At 41.2% G+C, this 19,410-nt stretch overlaps 1 protein-coding gene across 3 annotated transcripts in view; it reads left to right on the top strand.

Moving 5' to 3' along the window:
• SLC26A8 (solute carrier family 26 member 8) overlaps positions 1-15,558 on the top strand; it is a 28,843-nt gene extending 13,285 nt beyond the window's left edge. Inside the window, exons 5-21 of one of the 3 annotated variants that reach the window (XR_012838937.1) lie at positions 118-257; positions 829-945; positions 1,842-2,017; positions 2,518-2,682; positions 3,386-3,535; positions 3,774-3,856; positions 4,206-4,353; positions 5,294-5,407; positions 6,193-6,270; positions 7,483-7,578; positions 8,095-8,201; positions 10,575-10,667; positions 10,757-10,891; positions 12,092-12,442; positions 13,810-13,864; positions 13,992-14,170; positions 15,299-15,558. Coding sequence is in view for 1 of the 3 variants with exons in the window: in XM_075776147.1 (XP_075632262.1) it covers positions 118-257; positions 829-945; positions 1,842-2,017; positions 2,518-2,682; positions 3,386-3,535; positions 3,774-3,856; positions 4,206-4,353; positions 5,294-5,407; positions 6,193-6,270; positions 7,483-7,578; positions 8,095-8,201; positions 9,645-9,714; positions 10,575-10,667; positions 10,757-10,904; positions 12,092-12,159 (1,753 nt within the window). In the remaining 2 variants the exon portion in view is untranslated. Of the gene's footprint in view, positions 1-117; positions 258-828; positions 946-1,841; positions 2,018-2,517; positions 2,683-3,385; positions 3,536-3,773; positions 3,857-4,205; positions 4,354-5,293; positions 5,408-6,192; positions 6,271-7,482; positions 7,579-8,094; positions 8,202-9,644; positions 10,254-10,574; positions 10,668-10,756; positions 10,905-12,091; positions 12,443-13,809; positions 13,865-13,991; positions 14,171-15,298 lie in introns of those variants that run through there. The other 2 variants (XM_075776147.1, XR_012838936.1) reach the window with 2 other exon arrangements.
• The last annotated feature ends 3,852 nt before the right edge of the window (positions 15,559-19,410 follow it).

Below are 19,410 nucleotides of genomic sequence, written 5' to 3'. Positions count from 1 at the left end.
GTAACCGTAGGAGCGTGGCTTCTGTGCCCGCAGAGCATGAGGCCATGCTAAAGCGCTGCAGAAATAGAGATTGTAAAAGGCATTGCATATAGCTTAGCTTGTCTTGATTCTTTTCAGCTTCTCCTGGGGAAGGTTCAGAAAGATCATGCTCAAGGTGTTCCCTGTCCTGAACTGGCTGTTTTCGTATCGGTTCAGAGAATGGATCTTGAGGGATCTACATGCAGGTTTAAGTGTTGGGATGGTTCAGATTCCTCAAGGTAAGAAAGGAGAAAAAAACTCTCTAATTTCCTTTGGTGTATCATGCTTTTAATAATCCATCTCCTGTGTGTGTTTCTGTTCTTTCTGGTGTCATCAGGTTATGTGGGAACTTTTAACCTTGGAAGTTCCTTAAATCATTAACCTGTTTATTTGCAGGAGAACTTCTTTTCTATAATCAGATGTTACATGGTAGTGTCAAGGACAGGACACTATTCAAAATATAAAGTAATAGCAGCATTTTCCTGTATTGCAAACAAAATAGCATGGTCTTTAAACTCCACCTTGCGGAATCAGGTCTGTGGGATACTCACATGCATAATCACCCCGCTAATAGGTGGCCTAAATGAAGAATTGTTCTGGTTCTTTGTCTAATTTCTAGTTAGCAAGAGGCCATATTGTAAAACAGTACTGGCTTTTCTCACTAACTGGCCTGACGTTATCAGGTCCTGAACTGGAATTTTCATAAAGGTGGTCAGGTTTTAATCAGCTTAATTTTACTTAAAAATAGTAACCAAAGATAGAGAGCCTTCCCAATTTGCTTGATTTTAGAGACAGATTTTTGCTTTCCAGGACTTTTAGGAGTTTGGCTGACCAGGTTACCTCTGCCCAATATCAATGGCTTCCTTTCTGCGTTCTGCTGCTCCATGATGTATGTTATATTTGGGACTTCGCATCATATCTCAGTAGGTGAGGTTTATTTTGTGCTGTGAAATGTTTTTGCAGGACTTAGAGGTTATGTTCAATGCTGCTTCAAAAAACTGGCGAGATGTCTTAATCTATTTCATCTAATATGCAGATGTTATTTAGGTGAGAATCCAGACCTCCAGATTCTCAGTTCATTGTTGTTCCACTTCTGCAGCTGATCTGTGATGAAAATTTCACCCAGTCAGTCAAGTTTCAGCTGCGAGGTCCTTTGTACCCCTGAGGATGTGAGCTATCACAGACACCAGCGCAAAGGAGATGGCTGGAGTGTCATGGAGCATCTCCTATGTACAGGACCAGTACAAGCTGCTTCATATTTACCCCCAGGATGTTACTGTGAATCATCGTTTGGCTCCTGGTCTTCTCCATGGTCTTCTACATGCAGTTTCTTGCCATGACTGAACTGTCGATGGGTTTACATTCTTAATTTGTTCAGAAGCTAGATTATTAAAATACTGTTTACATGTGAGAAGGCCCTTCACGTTATCATAATGAGTGGGTATGTGGAGCTCTGGCCTCTTAGGTGACTTGGCAGTTCTTTCTCTGACTATGTTTTTTCAGCCTTTCTGGCAGCTCATTGTAATGAATCCATTTTTTGTGCTTTACATTAAAATCTTTTTGTTGTGCATCGGACGAACTGAAGACTTCACTCATGAAATGGTGGGAATCTGAAATTTTCAGACAGGACTTTGAAAACTTTAGGTGCTTACTCAGAAACAGTAAAAATGAATTATATATGTGGATTATATATATGAATGAAAATAGACTTGTACTGCACAGACTGATGGCAGGGAAAGAGATGAATGTGTGGTTTTAAGATAAGTCTTCGTTGCAACACTTCATGCAGTTCCATTTTCTGTTCTCTGTTCTGTTGGTTCCAGGCTCATTCAGCATCCTAAATGTGGTAGCGACAAACATTCTGAAGACTCTTAATTTCAACCAAACATTGTCCTCTAATGGTTCACTGGAAAACTTCTCAGACCCTACATTTATGAAAGATTACGTGGAGGCCTTGACACTTACCGCTTCAATAACATTTTTGACTGGCATCATTCAGGTATTTTATATTTTATATTTAATGATGTATCCTTATGTGCATTCTTCACACAAATGTAAGAATTGGTACTGCTTGCATATTCGTCCCACGAATACTAAGCTCAGCCCATTTGAATACATATATCGTGCAAAAGTGGGACATGAAGGTCTGTCTTCTCCTCTCATGCTGTCTGAAAAAGATATGATAGGTTAAGATTCATGTGTCCACGATTAATATATTAATGTGTGAAGTAAATTATTATCTCTTATGTTGACCAGTTCTGCAATATGTGAACCCTTAGGTAGTCCTGCATAACTGCACGCACTTGCTTGAAACTGCTCCTATTTTGGTTTGGCAGTGTCTTACTTAATTGTGTATAATGAAAATAGCATATTCAAATAACTATCTATCTACCATGTATGAAGAAGTGAAGAGTCATGCTTTTAAAATATGAAAACAAGAAGGGCGGGTTTAGACTTTGACAATTATATCACATCTCACTTCTCCTTTGCTCCATACAGTTGCTGCTAGGCTGCTTCTGCCTGGGGTTCGTAACAACATACGTGCCGAAGACTCTCATTGATGCTTACCTGACTGCAGCAGCAGTGCATGTCATTGTATCACAGTTTACCTTTATCTTTGACATCATGCTTGACTTCCATAAGGGCCCCCTGGGCATTTTCTATGTGAGTAAATTCATTATTAGTCAAAGAAATGCATGTTTCTTGGAGGGGAAAGAAAAGTACAGCTTCAGAAATTGAAGGCAATTTCAATCTAAGTCAGTTGCTAAGGGATATTTGTGCAAGTCTCAGCTGAGGTTTACTTCACCTTCCTGTTGTCTTGAACATTGTATGGAGCTTATTGTGTGACATACAAGAAGAAAAGTCTGTATGCATATTTTTAATAGGCAGCTCTATAATACATCTTTAGCACGCCTTTAATTGTAGAGCAAAGGTTAGAGGAAAATGGTACTTTCTTCCTCAATAGACCATCATGGGCAAGCTATTGGACACGCAGCATCTTTATCATATCTGACAAAAAAGCAGCAGATTCCAAGCTAAAGACAAGTTAAAGCTAATTCATCCTAATTTACTTTAGTTATGTCAATCAGACAACTTGAGAGAAAGGTAGTGGAGAAGAGAGAAGAATGACGGTACTAGATCTGAGCTACTTGTGGCAGTATTTTCTCTGCAGATACCAATAGACAAGACAGATTTTTATTTTTTTTAAATACTGTTTTTCTCTTAGCATCTCTCTTCTTCTAACTGACAATACCACTGTAGCAGAAAGGATGTGTTCAGGTGTCAGGGCAACCTATGTCAATCTCGTAGAATATAAAAATAGTTGTGGTATCTGCCTCTGATCCTCTCTGTGATGATTCTTTTTCAGAATCTATTTCATTTCTTCCTGGCTCTCCCAAAGGCTAATGCCACCAGCATATTGCTATTTTTGCTTAGCATGGCCGCACTACGAGTCAATACATCTATCACGATAACTTATAAACATAGTCCTATTGCATTTCCTATGGAACTTCTCTTGGTGAGTCATCCCCAAAATGCCATTGCGATAATTGAACTAGCAGAGATTCTAATATACTTTATTTCAAAAAGCATTTTACATATTACTTCAGGATGCTGTTATATTTACACACTGAATCTGTGCTTAAGCCCTTTAAATACTCATGCAAGATTAACTGTCTTTAGATGTATTGAGCACAGTTTTAGGAGCAAATGGTGTATGTATAATCTCTGGTATTGCTTCTTGTTTTCTTTCCCAGATCATCACAGTCACCATTATTTCTAATCGCATTCATCTTCATGCTGAATCTAGTAGTGCTGTGGTCAGTATGATTCCTCAGAGGTTAGTTATCTATGCTGTTAATGAGGTTGTACTTTTGAGATATGAAAGAGATGTTCCTGAAATCTGAAGTGGGCTGACTTTCACTGGGAAGTACAGCTAGAGGAATAACTCTTCAAGATATTTAATTGCATCGTCATTTCCAAGCATATGCAGCATTCAAAGTACAGTTTTCTTTATTAGATTCAGGTTTTCTTTATTAGCACACAGAGGAAGGAATTTGCATTTTTTGTGAGGTAGAAGTCTTAGAGATTGAGAGCATCTCCTGTGGGGTGCTGGATGCCTCTGATCTGGAGTTACTGTGGACAGAGCTCAGAACAGATCTAAACTTATCTTATCTCTGATCCTGTAGGTTTCTGCCTCCTACACCGCCAGATTTATCAAACCTGAGCAAGATCATACTGCATGCCTTCTCCCTTGCTATTGTAAGCTATTTCCTTCTTGTTTTTGTTGGGGAGAGGTATGCTTCACTTCACAACTACCATATCGCCAGCAATCAGGTGAGAACAAAGCTACACGTACTTCATAGGCCAGGAAGCAAGCTGGACTCGACTTGCAAAGCCACTAACTACCTGACAGTGGTAGAAATGCAAGGACGGAGTGAATACGCCAGATGATGGTTTTGTAGCAACTGGTTACCCTTCCCTATGGAAAGTGGGTGTTATAAGTCAATAATTTGAAGGCCAAAACATGGCCGCCTTTGACCAAGAAGCCTTTCTGTATTCCTAGTGATTGGGATGAACTTCACACAAGCGCAGTGCTGCAACTGATCCCTGAGGACTGTTGCTGTCGTGAATCCATGAGACTATAAAAGCATGATAAATCAATAGCTGAAATTGTAAATGGTCAGAGCAGCTGTAGTTCTTCTCTATATGTGGCTGCTCTCCCAGTGTATGGATTCTCTGCCCAGAGTGATTGCTAAAACTGTGTTAGTTGCCAGCGTGCTAGAGTTAGTACGTGTTAGGTGTTTTGCGCTACTCCATGTTTAGCTGCTTGTGATGGCTTTGGATCTTTACTAGAATGGAACTAAGCCAGTAAGGAAGCTGGCCCGCCTTCTTAAAGCCTCCGGGGATAAATATAAAGGGAATGTCTGTTCTGCTCAGTTTTTGTCCAGGTGTACTATGCTGCATACTGAGATTTGCCACATGTTTGCTTGCAAGTCAGTGCTTCATAGCTTTGGGGTTCTACATGGATTTCTTTGAAAGTAGAAACTGAATTTTTGACTCCATCAGATCCTCAGCTGTGAAAACTGTATGCCTTTTAAGAGAGCTCATTTAACCGTAGGAGACCTTGCTTTCCAGAAGGTTTCCTGAGTTTAGCAACACAGATGAGCAACCAGCAAGCGTGAGCAAAAGGAAAGGAATTCCTGATAAGCTACGTCTGTGAAGGTAAGGCATTTGTTTGGGGTTTTCTCTGCTTACTTCTGTTTCTGTTTTACAGGAGCTAATAGCTGTGGGGCTATGCAATATTTGCAGCTCATTTTTCAAAAGCTTTGTTGTCAGCTGTGCTATTTCTGGAACTGTTATTCAAGAGAAGACAGGTGGAAGAACACAGGTGAGCTGGGCTGAATTTGTTAAGCTTCCGAACTCTCATCTAAAACCAGTGTATACGGAGTATAGGCTGACATTTAATCTAAACAATTTGTGAGGTGTTAAGTTACATACCCATGCAACATGAATTTGGATACCTTCTCTGTATATGTTATAGAATGTATTATACCTCTGTGATATTTACAGTACGTGATGTGCCATGAAGAAAGCCAGGGTCCTGTGGGGAGAGTAGGATATGTTCATGCAGTTTAAAACTGTATTTTAGTGAATATACCCCAAAAGCCAAGTGGAAAATTGTTCACGCACTCTTAATTCTGCACTTTTTCCTAACTTTTCAGTACTTGACTTTGTGAACTTTTTTTTTTAGAAGGAAAAGAAAGTGCAATATATAATAATAATAAAAATATATAATGTTTTCATCATACCTCCTAACTGAATGCCTGTACCCACTTCACTGCATCATAGAAGTAATTATGTTTAATAAAGAGTTTATTCCAAAGTCTGACTTGCGAGATTACTCAGGTGAAATTATCAAACCAAAATCCTGCATTGTGCTGTTGTGCCTAAAAACAGTCCATTTAGGCCAAATTTATATACTCAAAAAACTCTTTCAGCTTGAGTATTCTAGAATTTGTACCATGCATTGCAGCACACCTGTGGCCTTTGTTAATTGTCCCCTGGTTATTTTTGCCAGTCGGTGGCGTTACACGAGCCATACCTGCTTATTTAGAGAGGACAAGTAAGGAAATGGTCTGTCAGACCTCTCTAATATAAAGTATTTCTGTTCAGCTAGCAGCAGCGATTGGAGCATCTATGATGCTGGTGATTGCGCTGAAACTAGGACACTTTTTCCAGATGATACCTAACGTAAGTGAACCAGGAGTAGTTAAGGCAGCAGTCTACTTACTTTCTAATCATAAAAATGAAGATTTTCTAAGCATAATAAGATTTTTCTGCAACAGTTAGGGGTTATATCATGCTCTAGAGTTAACTGTGTTCAGGGATGGACCAAACCAAAACAATGACTGTAAACTCCTAAAATTCAGCAGGCTAACACATTAGGTAATAAATATTGCATCTCTGTCCCATCTCTCACTGATCAGTATGAGCTAAAATTCCTTGGTTAAAACTGGACTGAAACTTCACTGCCAGCGTCTATAACTTAAACATTGTATTTTACTTTTGGTCTCACATCTTCCAAGCTTCTGCACACCCGTATAGCAAATCCATGAGTTCTTCTCTTGCATGGGTGTAAGTAGTTCTAAGATAGATGCTTCAAAATCTTTAGTGTAAAGAGGTAAATGAAATCGTTGAAATGGAAATTTGGGTTTAGTGTCTCTTGATTCTTGCTTGGTCTTTGAGGTTTATTTTAAAACCATATGGACTCCTACCTTCTGTGGATTTTGCATTGCCAGTGTGCCTATAAACATTTTATTATTGTAGATTATTCAGAGTACTCAGTTTTCCACTTTTCCCTTCAATTTTTATATTGACTTTCTTTTTTTTCTGTAAGTTTTCTTAGGGAACCACTGACAGAGCATTACTTCCTGATTTTTTCCTGGCCTCTTTGTAAGATAGGAGAATTAATCCCTTTCCCAAAACTAGCTGACAAAACACAATTTAACCATCTACTTCCTTTCAGTCTCCTTTTCTTTGCTAAGCAAGGCTGTTTCAACAAATGGTGTCAAACAACTTCCTAAATCTGACAACGAACTACCCATGCTCATTGAAACCATTCTTTGAAACAGCAACTCTTAATTCTGTAGATAGTGTTGGCCTTTCTCCTAGTCCTGCAGGAGGTGTAGGGATTCACTGAACACTGTAACAGAAACTACACGTAGCATTTCAAGAGGAAATCCCTTTGTATTGGCAGAAGTGACTGTGAAATCCAAGTAGTTCTATGCTGGTTTCATGTTGGTTTGCGATCAGAGGAGAACTGTTATCTATAAAAAATATGGAAATAAAGCTAATATAAGATTTTAATTTCAAGCAGTTTGTCATGGATATCTGTTCCTTAGCATGTTTGCGATTGCAAACAAAAAATAACAATAATAGATGCTATTTTTCTGATCTGCACAGGGTATGCTGGCTGCTATTGTAGTATTTAACGTGCTCCCCTTTCTTGAAAAATTTCTGGACGTCCCCATCCTGTGGAGACGGGATAAGTATCATTTTGTAAGTGACAAAAAAAGCCTTAAAAGGAGAAATGGATGTTTTGGGATGGCGAGGCTTTGCAGTGGTCATTCACTTAGAAAAGGGATCCTTTGAAGTATCTGCTGAAAGAAGTGTATTGAAATGTCTTCAAACCAATTTGCAGTTAATTCTATATGGGGAGAACTGATTATTGTTGTTGCCTCCCAGAGAAGGAAATTGTCTAGCTGCCAGTTGGGGCCACGTTCTCATGTCAGCTCTTGTGCAGGATTTCTCATAAAGGGAAAGACCCCCAATATGATGTGGTTTTTCCTAGTAATTGAAGCCCTGTTAAAAAGTCTGGAGATTTGAACTGTGATTTTTGACTCCTGTGACTACTTCCAGGACTGGTTTGGTCTAGATGTGCCAACAAAGCTTTTCACGTATTGCCATTTCTAGCCTTTTTCTTTTTTTTGTATGCAATTTGCAAATGCCAGGGCCGAGTTGGAGGTCATTTTTCATCTCTTTGTTGCTCATGTTCTCTCCGTCTCTTGTTCAAAGGTTATCTGGCTTGTAACTTTTGCTGCAGTGCTTTGTCTTGGTCTTGAGGTTGGTTTAGCGATCGCCGTGGGATTTACATTCTTCATAATCACCGTTAGGTCACACAGGTACTTGTAACTTTTAAAACAAAACACTAGTTTTTCTTAGAGTTGATGTCTTAGAGATAGTTATACATGTGACAATGAAAAGGCTGTTTCATGTTTGTAAACACTTCGGTCTGGTCATTCTGGAGTGTCTATAATGCTGTCCCAAACCAGTAATCTCTTTGAGTTTATGGGCTCTGGATCGGTCCCTTCTGCAGGTGTACCGCGCGACTGAAGATTGCTTATTGTGGTGTAGGCATCAGCCAGGACAGGTGATCTGTATACACGCTTCTACAAGGATAAAATGAGATGTCGTGCCTTTATTTCAACCACATTCCTCAGTCTTCGCTGCCATTTACTAAGTTGCTTTATCTTCTCCGTAAACTCGGTTCGTGATAGGGGAGGGAGGTTACATCAGGCACACATTACTCAGTTTATTAGCTGCTAATCCAAACAGGAAAATCATTCATAAATCCAAGACACACCTCGTGAGATTCACCATGATAGGGAGGCGCTTGCCTGAGTAGACTGAAGCCTCTAGAATAACATGGAAAGAGCTAGGAAATAACTCAGTTGCAAATACCAAATGGCTTGTGATCTGATCCAGAGTGGCTCTGAAAAAATGCCTTCAGGAAGAATTTCAGTTGCTGTCTGAAACTCACTGTATTACCTCTCCTCAGAGTTGCGCTCTGGAATTGCCTTGGGATTTAAGGAGCATTGTGAAGGGCATTTCTTCAGCCACTGTTCAGTTGAGTATCCCTGTTGTCCATACTACTGTCAGGATATATAACTGCTTATCAATTTCCTGCCAGTGAGAGCTGACAACACTCAAAAAAGCATGGGAAGTTATCTGCAAACAGAGATTGGTTTGAATAGAGTGTCTTGACAACAATTTTCCATACATCAGGGCCCACTGACTTCCAGTTCTCCAGCAACCAGCCAGTCAGCCACATATTTATTCCACCCATGCCCTGAACTGACCAGAACCTGCCCCAAAACCATGCAGCACCATTAGCAAAGCATGGTACCCAAACCAGGATATTCTCCTTCAAGACAAAACCCTACATTAATGCTACTACACGGCCTCTGGATCAGACCTAAGCTATGTGCCGCCAGCTCTAAGCGTGAGTTACAGCTGCCTCCACCTGTCCATGTAGATGTATCTTTGAGGAGGGCTGTGGGGAGACAGAGAGGGAACATACTTCCAAGTGCAATAACAATAATCCAAGTGTTCCCAGAGCTAGAAATGGGACATTATACATACTTGAGAACACCAGTGTAGCTGAAGGTTGTGTTTGTGTACTGCGCCCCTACTCAAAGAACCCTAATTATGAGTGAATAACTTTTTGTACTCACACCCCTAAGTTACAGTTCGTGTAGACAGTGGAGAGAAATGGAGATCAAGCTTTTGGGAACAGATGGGTTTTCTCTGTTCTTTGTGAAAACGTAATAAACATCTTGTTTCAGAATGAAGATGGTGGTGCTGGGACAGATTCCAAACATGGATATTTATAGAAGTTTATCCATCTACAGAGCCGTAAGAAGAAACAAAAACCAAACGTTCCACCTCTGTAATCCAGTTTCTTCCCTTAAATGCCTGGGGTGACCATTCAGACTCAGTTCATTTGATTCAAAACTTTGAAAACTGAAGAATGCTTAAGTATGCGTAGTATGAAGTGATGTGGATTCCTAGCTCAGCCTGCTTGGGCCTGTGGAGCTCCTTGTGTCCACTGTGCTGTCTCCACAGTGAAAGCAGCACTGCTGTCATTTCCAGAGCTGTTTGGCTTTTTTTGTTTGTTTGTTGTTTTTTCTGACCTGCTTTTCTCAGTCTGGTTTTGTCCGCTCTACATATGTTTTCACAATAACAACTGTGCATGTGCTAGACTGACTCACCGGTTCTCCCGATGATGGGATAATGGGTAGGGCATGGGCCTCTTGAACACGTTATTTCCAAGACCTGCACCATACAGAATTAGGCAATACAGTGGTAGAGAGCTTTCCCTTTGCCACAAGGGTCCATACGTTCTCAATGCTATGCTGATGGATTTGCACAAAATGGAATAGTATAAGAACAAGGTTAGTAAGACAAGGTTCTAGTGTATGTTTTCTGTAATAAGCAATAAAAATAATTTGGCTTTTTTGATATTAGAGCACCCAACTGTCATCTGTGATAGATCTGCTTGAGGTGTGTTTTTAATTGCAAGAGAAGCAGGTTAATTTATGGTAGTTAGGCCCATGTTGCCAATGCCACTACAAATATGCAGTGTAGTCATCAATGTGACCAGACAAACTCTGTCCTTAGGGTATGACCTTGCAACTACAACACAGACAGTTAGGAGGGGGGGAAAATAGCTCCTGCTAGGTACAACCCTTGCAGATACAACTTTTGTTTTACAGGCAAAGGAGATTGATGGTATCAAAATCTTCCAGTGCTGTTCTTCCATCTCTTTCACAAACGTGAATCATTTCAAAACCTATTTGTTACATGAGGTAAATGCCACTTTTTCAGTCAGCGGAAGTTTCTTAAGAGCCTGCATTAGGGAGATAAGAACTCTAATAAAACTGCCTTTCTTTTTCAGATGGACATGAAAGCAGTGCCTCTAGCTGAAAGTGAAGTGAGGGCTTTAATTTCATTTAGTCTGTCTGACACTTCAGTGGAAAGAAAAGATCTTAAATGCTCTTGTGTCTGTGATCCACCTCTACCACCACCTAGGGTCAGCTTAAAAAGTATATTTATCTAGTCTGTTTGGTTTGCGTGCCTGGTTTTATATTACTGAGGACAATGTTCTTAACTTGCCAGTACTGAAAAGGCTGTAAATGTTTATATAAAGCATATATATATTTGCTGCATGAAAATAAGCAAACATTACCACTGTATTTTTTTACGCATACTTTATGTGATAGAGCAATAATAGTTCAGCTTACTGGGTGAATTAACTAGCAGTTGAAGTATTCAACATATCCTCTCCTCAGCTGAAAAAATTAATTTTGTCAGGGGCTTCAATAGGGATATTCTTCTTTTTCCCCATAGAAGTGAGAGGATTCCCTTGCTTAGGAGGAATTTGTCCCACTGCCAATACTGCCAAGTGCAAGTATAAAATACCTCAAAGGTAGCTCCGATTATCATGGTTAGAGGATTTCTCATCTTTACTATAATTGATCGCTGTGCATCTTCTAAACTCATATCCCTCTTTATCTGAATTTTCTGAATTGTCTGAGACAATGAAAGGAACTTCAGGGAATGGACTGTTTTCAGAAGATATTTTTCAAGCAGTCATATGTGATTTGTAAAAGCCATTGTATGAAAAATGGGTTGAAAGACATGTTGAAAGACATTGGAAAACATGTGGCACCAAGGTGCTTAGGAGTGGAAGCAATAGATAATTTAACATCATCTTCTGAAGTACAAAAATGCAGAGAGTGACTTTTCCTTTCTTGCATTATAAAAATTAAAAAACACATTTGAAACTATTAAGAAAAATTGATTAAATTTGTCCATTCTGCGACAGCTGCCATACAAGGAAGGAGATGAATCAAAGGTCTGCAGATCTCAGCCAGTAAGGGTCAGCTTACCGTCTCTCAGAAAGGCAATGGCCATGGGCAATCTTTTTTTCTTCTTTTCTTTTCTGAAAGGTAGAAGTAACAAGTCAAGGTGTGGAAGAGTGAGGTACCACTGTACTGTTTGGGGGCTGAAGGCACTCTGCTGACCACATCTGAGGCTTGCCTAAGTCACCTGCTACTTTGCATACTCTTGTGGCTTGGTCCTGTATTTAGTGTTATTTCAGATGTGGTTTTTACCATGAGAGAAGAAACATGATACGATTTACCGTGCTGTCTTTCTTGCAGCAAATAATATTCCACCTCCTGGGCCCAATTTTTCCAACCACTGGTGTACTCTCCATTTTCCATCTTAGATACCATATACAGAGAAACTGGTGAAGCGGCATCACGCAGACAGCGATTCCTCATCATCTTCAGTTAATCTGGTACATTGGTCAAAGTATGGAGACAAACTCAGCTCTAGGATGCTCTTGGTGGGAGCAGCCAATGCATCCTCAGGCTTTAACACGGGACTTACGACTGAAAAGAAGGAGGGCGAAAGGAGAAGAGGTTGCCTTTCACCACTCTCTCCGATAGATAATTCCTCAGTACAGTTAGATCAGGAAGAACAGCCAATGCATTTGCCATGTCCAGTTCACACCATTATTTTAGACTTCAGCATGGTGCAATTTGTGGATTTGATAGGTTCAGAGTTAATGCGACAGGTAAGGAACCTAACTGCACAGAAATGTGAAGCCTAAATTTTACCCAATGTCTTATGTTTCCTGTTAGCCTAAAATGCCCTGCCACATAACAATCCGCACATCCTAAATCTTTTAAGTGTGCAAGATTTAGCTATCGAGTTTCAGAAATTAATAAATTCTCATAGAATGACTTTTTTTTAAAAAAAAGCCCCACTATCTATGCAAAAGCCTGTCATCCATTGTCATCAGTTCTAGAATCATGTTAACTAAAACCACATTTATAAAAATGTCTAATTTGGTTTTTTCCATTTTGACTGTTTATTTCTTCTTCCAGCTGGACACATAAAAAAAAAAAAGTTCTTCTTTAGAAGTGTCAGATAAAATACTACCAGCTTTCTCCTAGAGTGATTTTGTTGTTACTGCTGACTGCCTAATTAGCCTTTTCTTTGAAGTATGCCTTGAACTTTTAAATCTTCAAGTGGGGATCCTATCCAATCGATATATATATTTAGCAAAAATAAATTTCATGTAGCTGTGCTTCTCAGAAAGATACAGTTCCAGATGGATTCTCAGTCAGCTCCCTCAAACTCTGTAGCTCCCCTTCAGAAGTTTTTGTTTAATAACAGGTTAGCCTAACACCTGTTGGGAATAATTGCGGACTGAGCTGTTGTTCCTAAAATCCTTGAAGATGTATTTGCCATCCATTGAATGATCCTCCTATTGGGAAAGTGGGATAAAGTCAGAGTTTTTCCAGATGCCTTCCATATTCTGAAATTCTGTGATTCTCTGAAATAAAGAGTTTCATTCCCTTAAAAAAACAAAAAACCACAAAAAAACCCCACCAAACCCACAACAACAACTACTTTGAGATGTGTTGATTAAAAGGGTCAGGCATTGAGAAAATGGGGAGAATCTATCCTGTCTAAAACCTGGTTCCTTTAAGTTGATATATCTAAATGTTGAACATGAAAATTGAGACAACCAGAATTACAGGTCACACTTGAAAATACGGGTTCCTATTCTCATTTACACGTGGGCATGGCATCTGCGTATGGAGAGATGTTTCAAGTTAGTCTGTTCCTGTGAGAGGCTTTTTGTTTAAGTGAAGAAATAACACCGTGTGCTGCATAGCGAAGTGTAGGAGAGCCAGCATGGGGTCTGGCTGTGATCTGCCCTGCTTCTGGGGTCAGCATTCATTAAGATCTTGGACAACTTGGCTGTTCAGTGCTGAACTAAAAACCAGGATTTGAGATGGCAGAAGAAGGGTTTTCTTCAGAGAGAAAATACTACAAGGGAGGTTTTACTTCCCCATTTATGTTTTACCTTCTAGTGCACTTGTATAATGCAGAATTGCTCTAATGCCTGTATGGAATTAATTCTTTCCACAGATCATCCATATGTTTCAAAATACTGGCATTACAGTCCTTATAGCTGGCTGTCACTGTGAGTATAGTATTTGTTTGCTAGTACAGACTTACCTGCAAGGATAAGTTTTAAACTTAAGTGAAATGTTTTAGCTGTACTGCTTCGTATGATTTTGCTGCTTTATTTATTTTCCTATTTTTTATAGCCTCTGTGATAGCAGACTTTGAGAGGAATGATTTCTTTGACAGCTGTGTCACCAAAGGAAGGTTCTTTCTAACTCTTCATGATGCTGTGCTGGCTGCTTTGGACAAGCATCAAAAGCCAGATGAGGTAGAACCTAGTGCGAAAGAGTCTGCTGAAAAACCACCAGCTGAACAGCAAAAGGTAGAATATTTAGCTTAACATTTAAGCCTTCATGTTGTTAAATTATCCTGTCTGTAACTTAACCCGTGTCATGCGGCTGAGGAAATAGGGCAGAGCAGATGCTCTTTTGAATTCTTGTTTTTCACAGGTACTAGCCTTTCTGTAATGGATAGAGACAAAAAATCAGTAGTCCAATTTGTTTCTCTGAGTCCTGTGTTCCTGTTTGGGGAACAGTATCTTTGTGTGCAGGCTGGAAAGGCATCCAGCTGAGTTTTGTTGCAGGGAATGACTTCATTGTATTTTAAATTATTTCCATTTCTCTGACACAGCAAGGACGCTGCAAAAGGCAGAGCAAAAGCTCCAAGTTTTTTATTTCCAGAGGTTACTGCACCAGCTCCCTTGGGGCTGACGGGGCAAGTGAAGGACAGTGCTAGTGTGATTTCCTGAAGAACTGAAGTTTATGCACATGCTCTTTCTGTCAGTAGTATGCAATAATTTTTAAGCTCACTGGCTGTCCCAGCCAAGTTTGAATAGGGCAGATGGTTGCAAGTTCTGGGAAAAGCCCTTGTTCTGAGTAGATTCCAGTAATTGCCCCACCTAGGGAAAAAGCCCGCCTTGGCTAATCATCCTATGCATACTGCCAGGCTGGGGTCATCCTATAGCTGAATGAGGCGAGAAAGAAGGCAAAATCTGCGGGAAAACCGGGTTCTTGAGTTCTGTTGCTCATGGAACAGCTTGTTTAACTCTTACCTTGGCATTGGACAGAATAGTCTAACTCAACTAACTATTGACCTTCCAAACTCTCTCCCCCATAGAAAAAAACTTCAAAGAATGAAGGTGACGGTATATATTCACCCATCTCCCTTTAATGGACATTGGGGTGGAGGGTTGGGACCAGCTACCAGGCAGGAGGTGACAACGGTTCCCCAGGAGCCTGCTCAGCGATGAGGCTGGGCTGGGTGTGCAGATGGGAGCCACGGCGGTGTCAGCTTCGACAGTCCCTGCTAGCTCGTTTCCTCGGTACCTAGGGGTTTGGACTACCTTGTGCTCCCACACCAGTGCAGCCCTCTCGCTGCTCACATGATGTTGTTTTGGCATGGGAACTGTGTTCCCACTCTTGGCTTACAGTAACGTTTGTGTCCATTTCAGGGAGGAAGTTTGCTCTTGAAGAAGAATAAAGATTTTTTCTCTGCAAAAACGTCTGACAACAAACTTCTGCGTAAAGAGCCAATATCGGATACCTCATGCTCAGCCCAAAATAAAGCAGAGCCAAGCTCCCTCCAGCAGTATGATGCTCCACCCCTTCAAATGGATTTCCAGGACCCAGGCTGGGGGAAGAGATGGAAGTATACCAGCAAATCCTGAATTACAAACGTTGGGGAATTGGGATTTCAGTAGAGAGGAGAAAGGTACAGTGGCAACAGCCTTCAATCTTCACTTTTTTTTTGTTCCAGACTTCTTAAAATAGCCTGCCTAATGCCTCCAGTAATTCTGTTGTTCTAAACAAAAAGCAACATTTATGCTTTCAAGCATTTTCAAATAGATACACTGCCAGCAATGCCGAAAGCAGAGAAATTTCAATGTATACGATAATTCCTAGGTTTATAGCTAATTCTAGCAAATTATTTGCGCTTGCTTTCTGGAATTCTGTAGAAGTTTAAATGTCCTAACTTAGCACTTCTTATATATTTATTGCTTGCTAGTAAATGAAATTAATCTGCCATATTTCAACAGATTACATTCAGGCAGTTTCGTTATTTTCATATGTATTTAGAATGATGTGAAGCTTCAAAGAAAACATTTTATTATTACTCTTCAAAACTCTATGCTGAAGTTGATATTGTCTGCACTAACATAACATGGTGTCTGTCCATTATTTCTTCCTCAGTCCCTTTCTAATCCACCAGAACTAAAGCCCAGTAAATGATATAATATTTTTTTCATGTTTTTGTAGTCCTTACTGAAATAGTGAAGAATGGAGGAATGTATTCACTTTGTTCTGAAGAGCCAGGAAAATTATAGACTTAGATACAGTTAGCACTGGAGAAAAAAAATCAACTTAGTTATATTTTCTGTAGATCAGCCATAGAGTTTGATGCAGTAATATCAATACAGAGGTGTGAGCTAGGATTCCACTGAAAGCAGAAGCATTTAACTGTACCAGCAATACACATCACAAGGCTTCATGCCCTCATCTGGTGGATTATCCCATGGCACAAATTGCCCAGTGTGAAGAGCTGCGGGTGAATTAATTTTAGATGGGTGGCCAGCACTGTCTATATATACCATTGAGACCACATTTTAGGGCAAAGCTTGGATTTAAATGATGGATCTTTTGTGTACAGACCCTGTGGTTTGGGCTAAACTGGTTAACATGCGAACAGCTCTAACTTTTGCTGCTGGGTATTGCGTGGTTTCTAAAAGGGCAGTAACAGCAAGGTGGCTCCTCTGAATTCTGCTGCTTTTGGCTGCTAAATTTTAGCAATGATACAATGGCTAAAAGGAATATTAATATTAAACTGTCTGTAATGTATTCCAGTGAATTCCACTAATCTTTTTTTCATTGGTTCCATTTAAATTCTTACTGCTTCCAAGTAGCTTCTAGAGGGAAACCACAGTACTGCATGCGTAAACTGCAACAGGAAAGGATTTTAGCGAACATTACTGTGTAGAGTTGCTTACTGTAGATGAAACTGAATCCTGGAACCCTCATACCTTTTGGATTGAAAGACAGGAAAAACTGAAAGCCTAAATGGTATTGAGTAATCCTCAAACCACATATGCTTCCCTACATTGTTTTGGACAGTGGCTTCACGCCAAGCTCCTCTCAGCTCTGTTCAAAACAGAGTAATACAAAACCCATGAAAACCATAGCCCCGATTTCCAGATTCTGTTGGCTCTCCTACGGCAGCCTTGATTTGAGATGAAATGACACTCCTAACTGTTGACACCATCAAAAGTCTCCGTTGCAAACTTCAGAGAATTTTTTTTTTTTTGGCTTGTTCAGCAAAGTGCTGACTCTTTCCTTCCTACCCACAAGACTCTGCAGGGTTGAGCAGCAGAGGACAACTCAGACGTCAGTATGTTAGTATTCAAATTAGGGCCATACATGTTGCAAAACAAATATCTTGCTGAGAGGAAGTCCAGACAATCCTGATCTTTTTCCCTTACAGCTGTGTGGTGCCGTAACTCTGCTCCCGCATACATACACAAGGCTTCTGTGTTTTGCCAAGCACAAATCCCTGGACGCGGGCTGTGAAGTGACAAAGCATGTACTTTATGGCCAAGGACTCCACCTATACCTCTAAAAAGCCACAGAAGTCAGAGTTCAAAGGCCTGTCTGTAATCATGCATTTGTAGGCAGCTTGACGTTCTCGCCTGACCTAGTTGCAACAACTACAGTCGTTTTGTGCACACAGCAACTTTTTAATGTCCTTCCCCGGCTAGTGTGATGCCAGATGTTTTCCTAGCAGGGCATGCTGCAGAAACCACATCCCAAAATATGCACGTTCTCATTAGAGACGGTGCAAAGTGTATATAATCATCCTCAACCCTGTAGTCATTTTATTAACATAGTAAAACTGGTGCATAAATGGCTGCAGAAGACATAAAGCAGCTGAGGAACCCCGGGAGTCGTGCAGAGCATGGCAGCAGCAGTTCTTGGGGCCGTGCGCTGCAGTGTGTCATGCTGCGCAGGAAGCTAGGAGGAAGGACCCGATAAACCAGTTATGTTTGGGCACAGTTCGGGGGCATTTTTTCTACTTTAAAAATTAGTGCCAGCCTGGTTGGGGAAAGGTGACTGTATCTCGGCCTGGCTCAGCAACCCTTTGAGGGTGCTACCCCAGGCTGCATTTTTCTAACCCCAATGAAAAGAGTCATGGAAGAAACGTGGCAGGGGTGAAGACGCTCAGTAGTATCTTGCTTCTGTAGGAGACCTCCGCGTGAGGCTTCTCGTCCCAACTAGGATGGTAGGTGGTGGTATTCGAGGGAATGTGATACCTGTCTGCACGCTTGCTTTGCTGTCTCACTTTCTAAATCTGGCCACGTGCTGTCTGTGGTGACCTCACGTGAGGAAAGCCAGCCTAGGCCAGCGGAAGTATGAAACAGCCATAGTCACAGTGGGTGTGAGCATACACCTTGCTAGAGCCAACTGCACAGGTTGTTTATTGCAAATATGGGATCACAGATAGGCTACCTATAAATTGAGATTGTAATAGCTTCTGTGTTCTGTTTATGTTGTGAATTCCTTGAGGTAGGAAGTTGTTGTGCGATGCTTGCAGGGGGAACTCCATTATGGGTGAGGTCTTTCAGCTCAGTGTTACCTTGAACGCACTAGTTGTGCAAAGGCTGAAATTTGCCCCTCTCTGTTGCATTACCATCACAAAACCTTGTGCTAGTTTCTCACTTAGAACTCTTCGCAGGAGAACAGACGTACTAAACATCTCACGCTTGTAGCGAGTAATAGAGCAACAACTACGGATTAGGAAACGGATTTTTCTGTCTTCCACAATTGCACACACCCCCCGCCCCTGCCTTTCCATGAAGATATTTACAACCTGATGCCAAAGGGCCCCGCTCTTGGGCACGCTTTAAAACGCCGTGTCCTAGAAATCAAACCCCGAGCAGACACAGCTCCTGCTTCATGGCCGTGACTCCCTGTGCCGGCTTCCTCGCAGGAAGAGGGGTGAGAAGGCCTGGCAGAAACCTGACAGGACGTACTACGTGCTTTGAGAGCTGCGAGTTGTTAGGAGTAAAGTAGTGTTAAGCAAAACTTCCAGTAGAACTGGCAGAAGTTCCAAGGTGAATATACAACCACGTTAAAACGCGCGGTTTTGTTCAGTGCTTGCAGCGAAACGCCTGAGCGGCCCAGCAGCTGAAATGTTGTTTTTTTTCTTGGCAGTTATTAAATAATACTGACTCCCTGTTCCTAGCAGGCATTTCACTCCTCTCAAGGCACGCGATTTACACATCTTCCCAATGCAACGCTTGACGCGCTGAGAAGCGGGCGAGGTGCGTGGCGGGCCGGTGTGTCCCGGTAACCGGAGCACGCGGCTGCGCCCGAGCTTCCCCCGGCGGCGGGTGACGGGCAGCTTTTCAGGCCGCGAAACCAGGAGCGTCAAATCCCTCGGGAGCATCTGCCATGATGTCGTGCCGTGCGACTGCGCCTTGGGCTCACCGCTGTTACTCTCCCTGGCAAGGCCTAGGGACAACCAGGGCGGGTTCCAGAACGGCCGGCACACGCGCGGCCCTGACGTCACAGC

This window comes from Balearica regulorum, chromosome 25 (genome assembly GCF_011004875.1).
Source record: "Balearica regulorum gibbericeps isolate bBalReg1 chromosome 25, bBalReg1.pri, whole genome shotgun sequence".
Taxonomy (NCBI): Eukaryota; Metazoa; Chordata; class Aves; order Gruiformes; family Gruidae; genus Balearica; species Balearica regulorum.
Note: the sequence above shows the minus strand (reverse complement) of the source record. Positions and strands in the feature narration are given on the sequence as shown.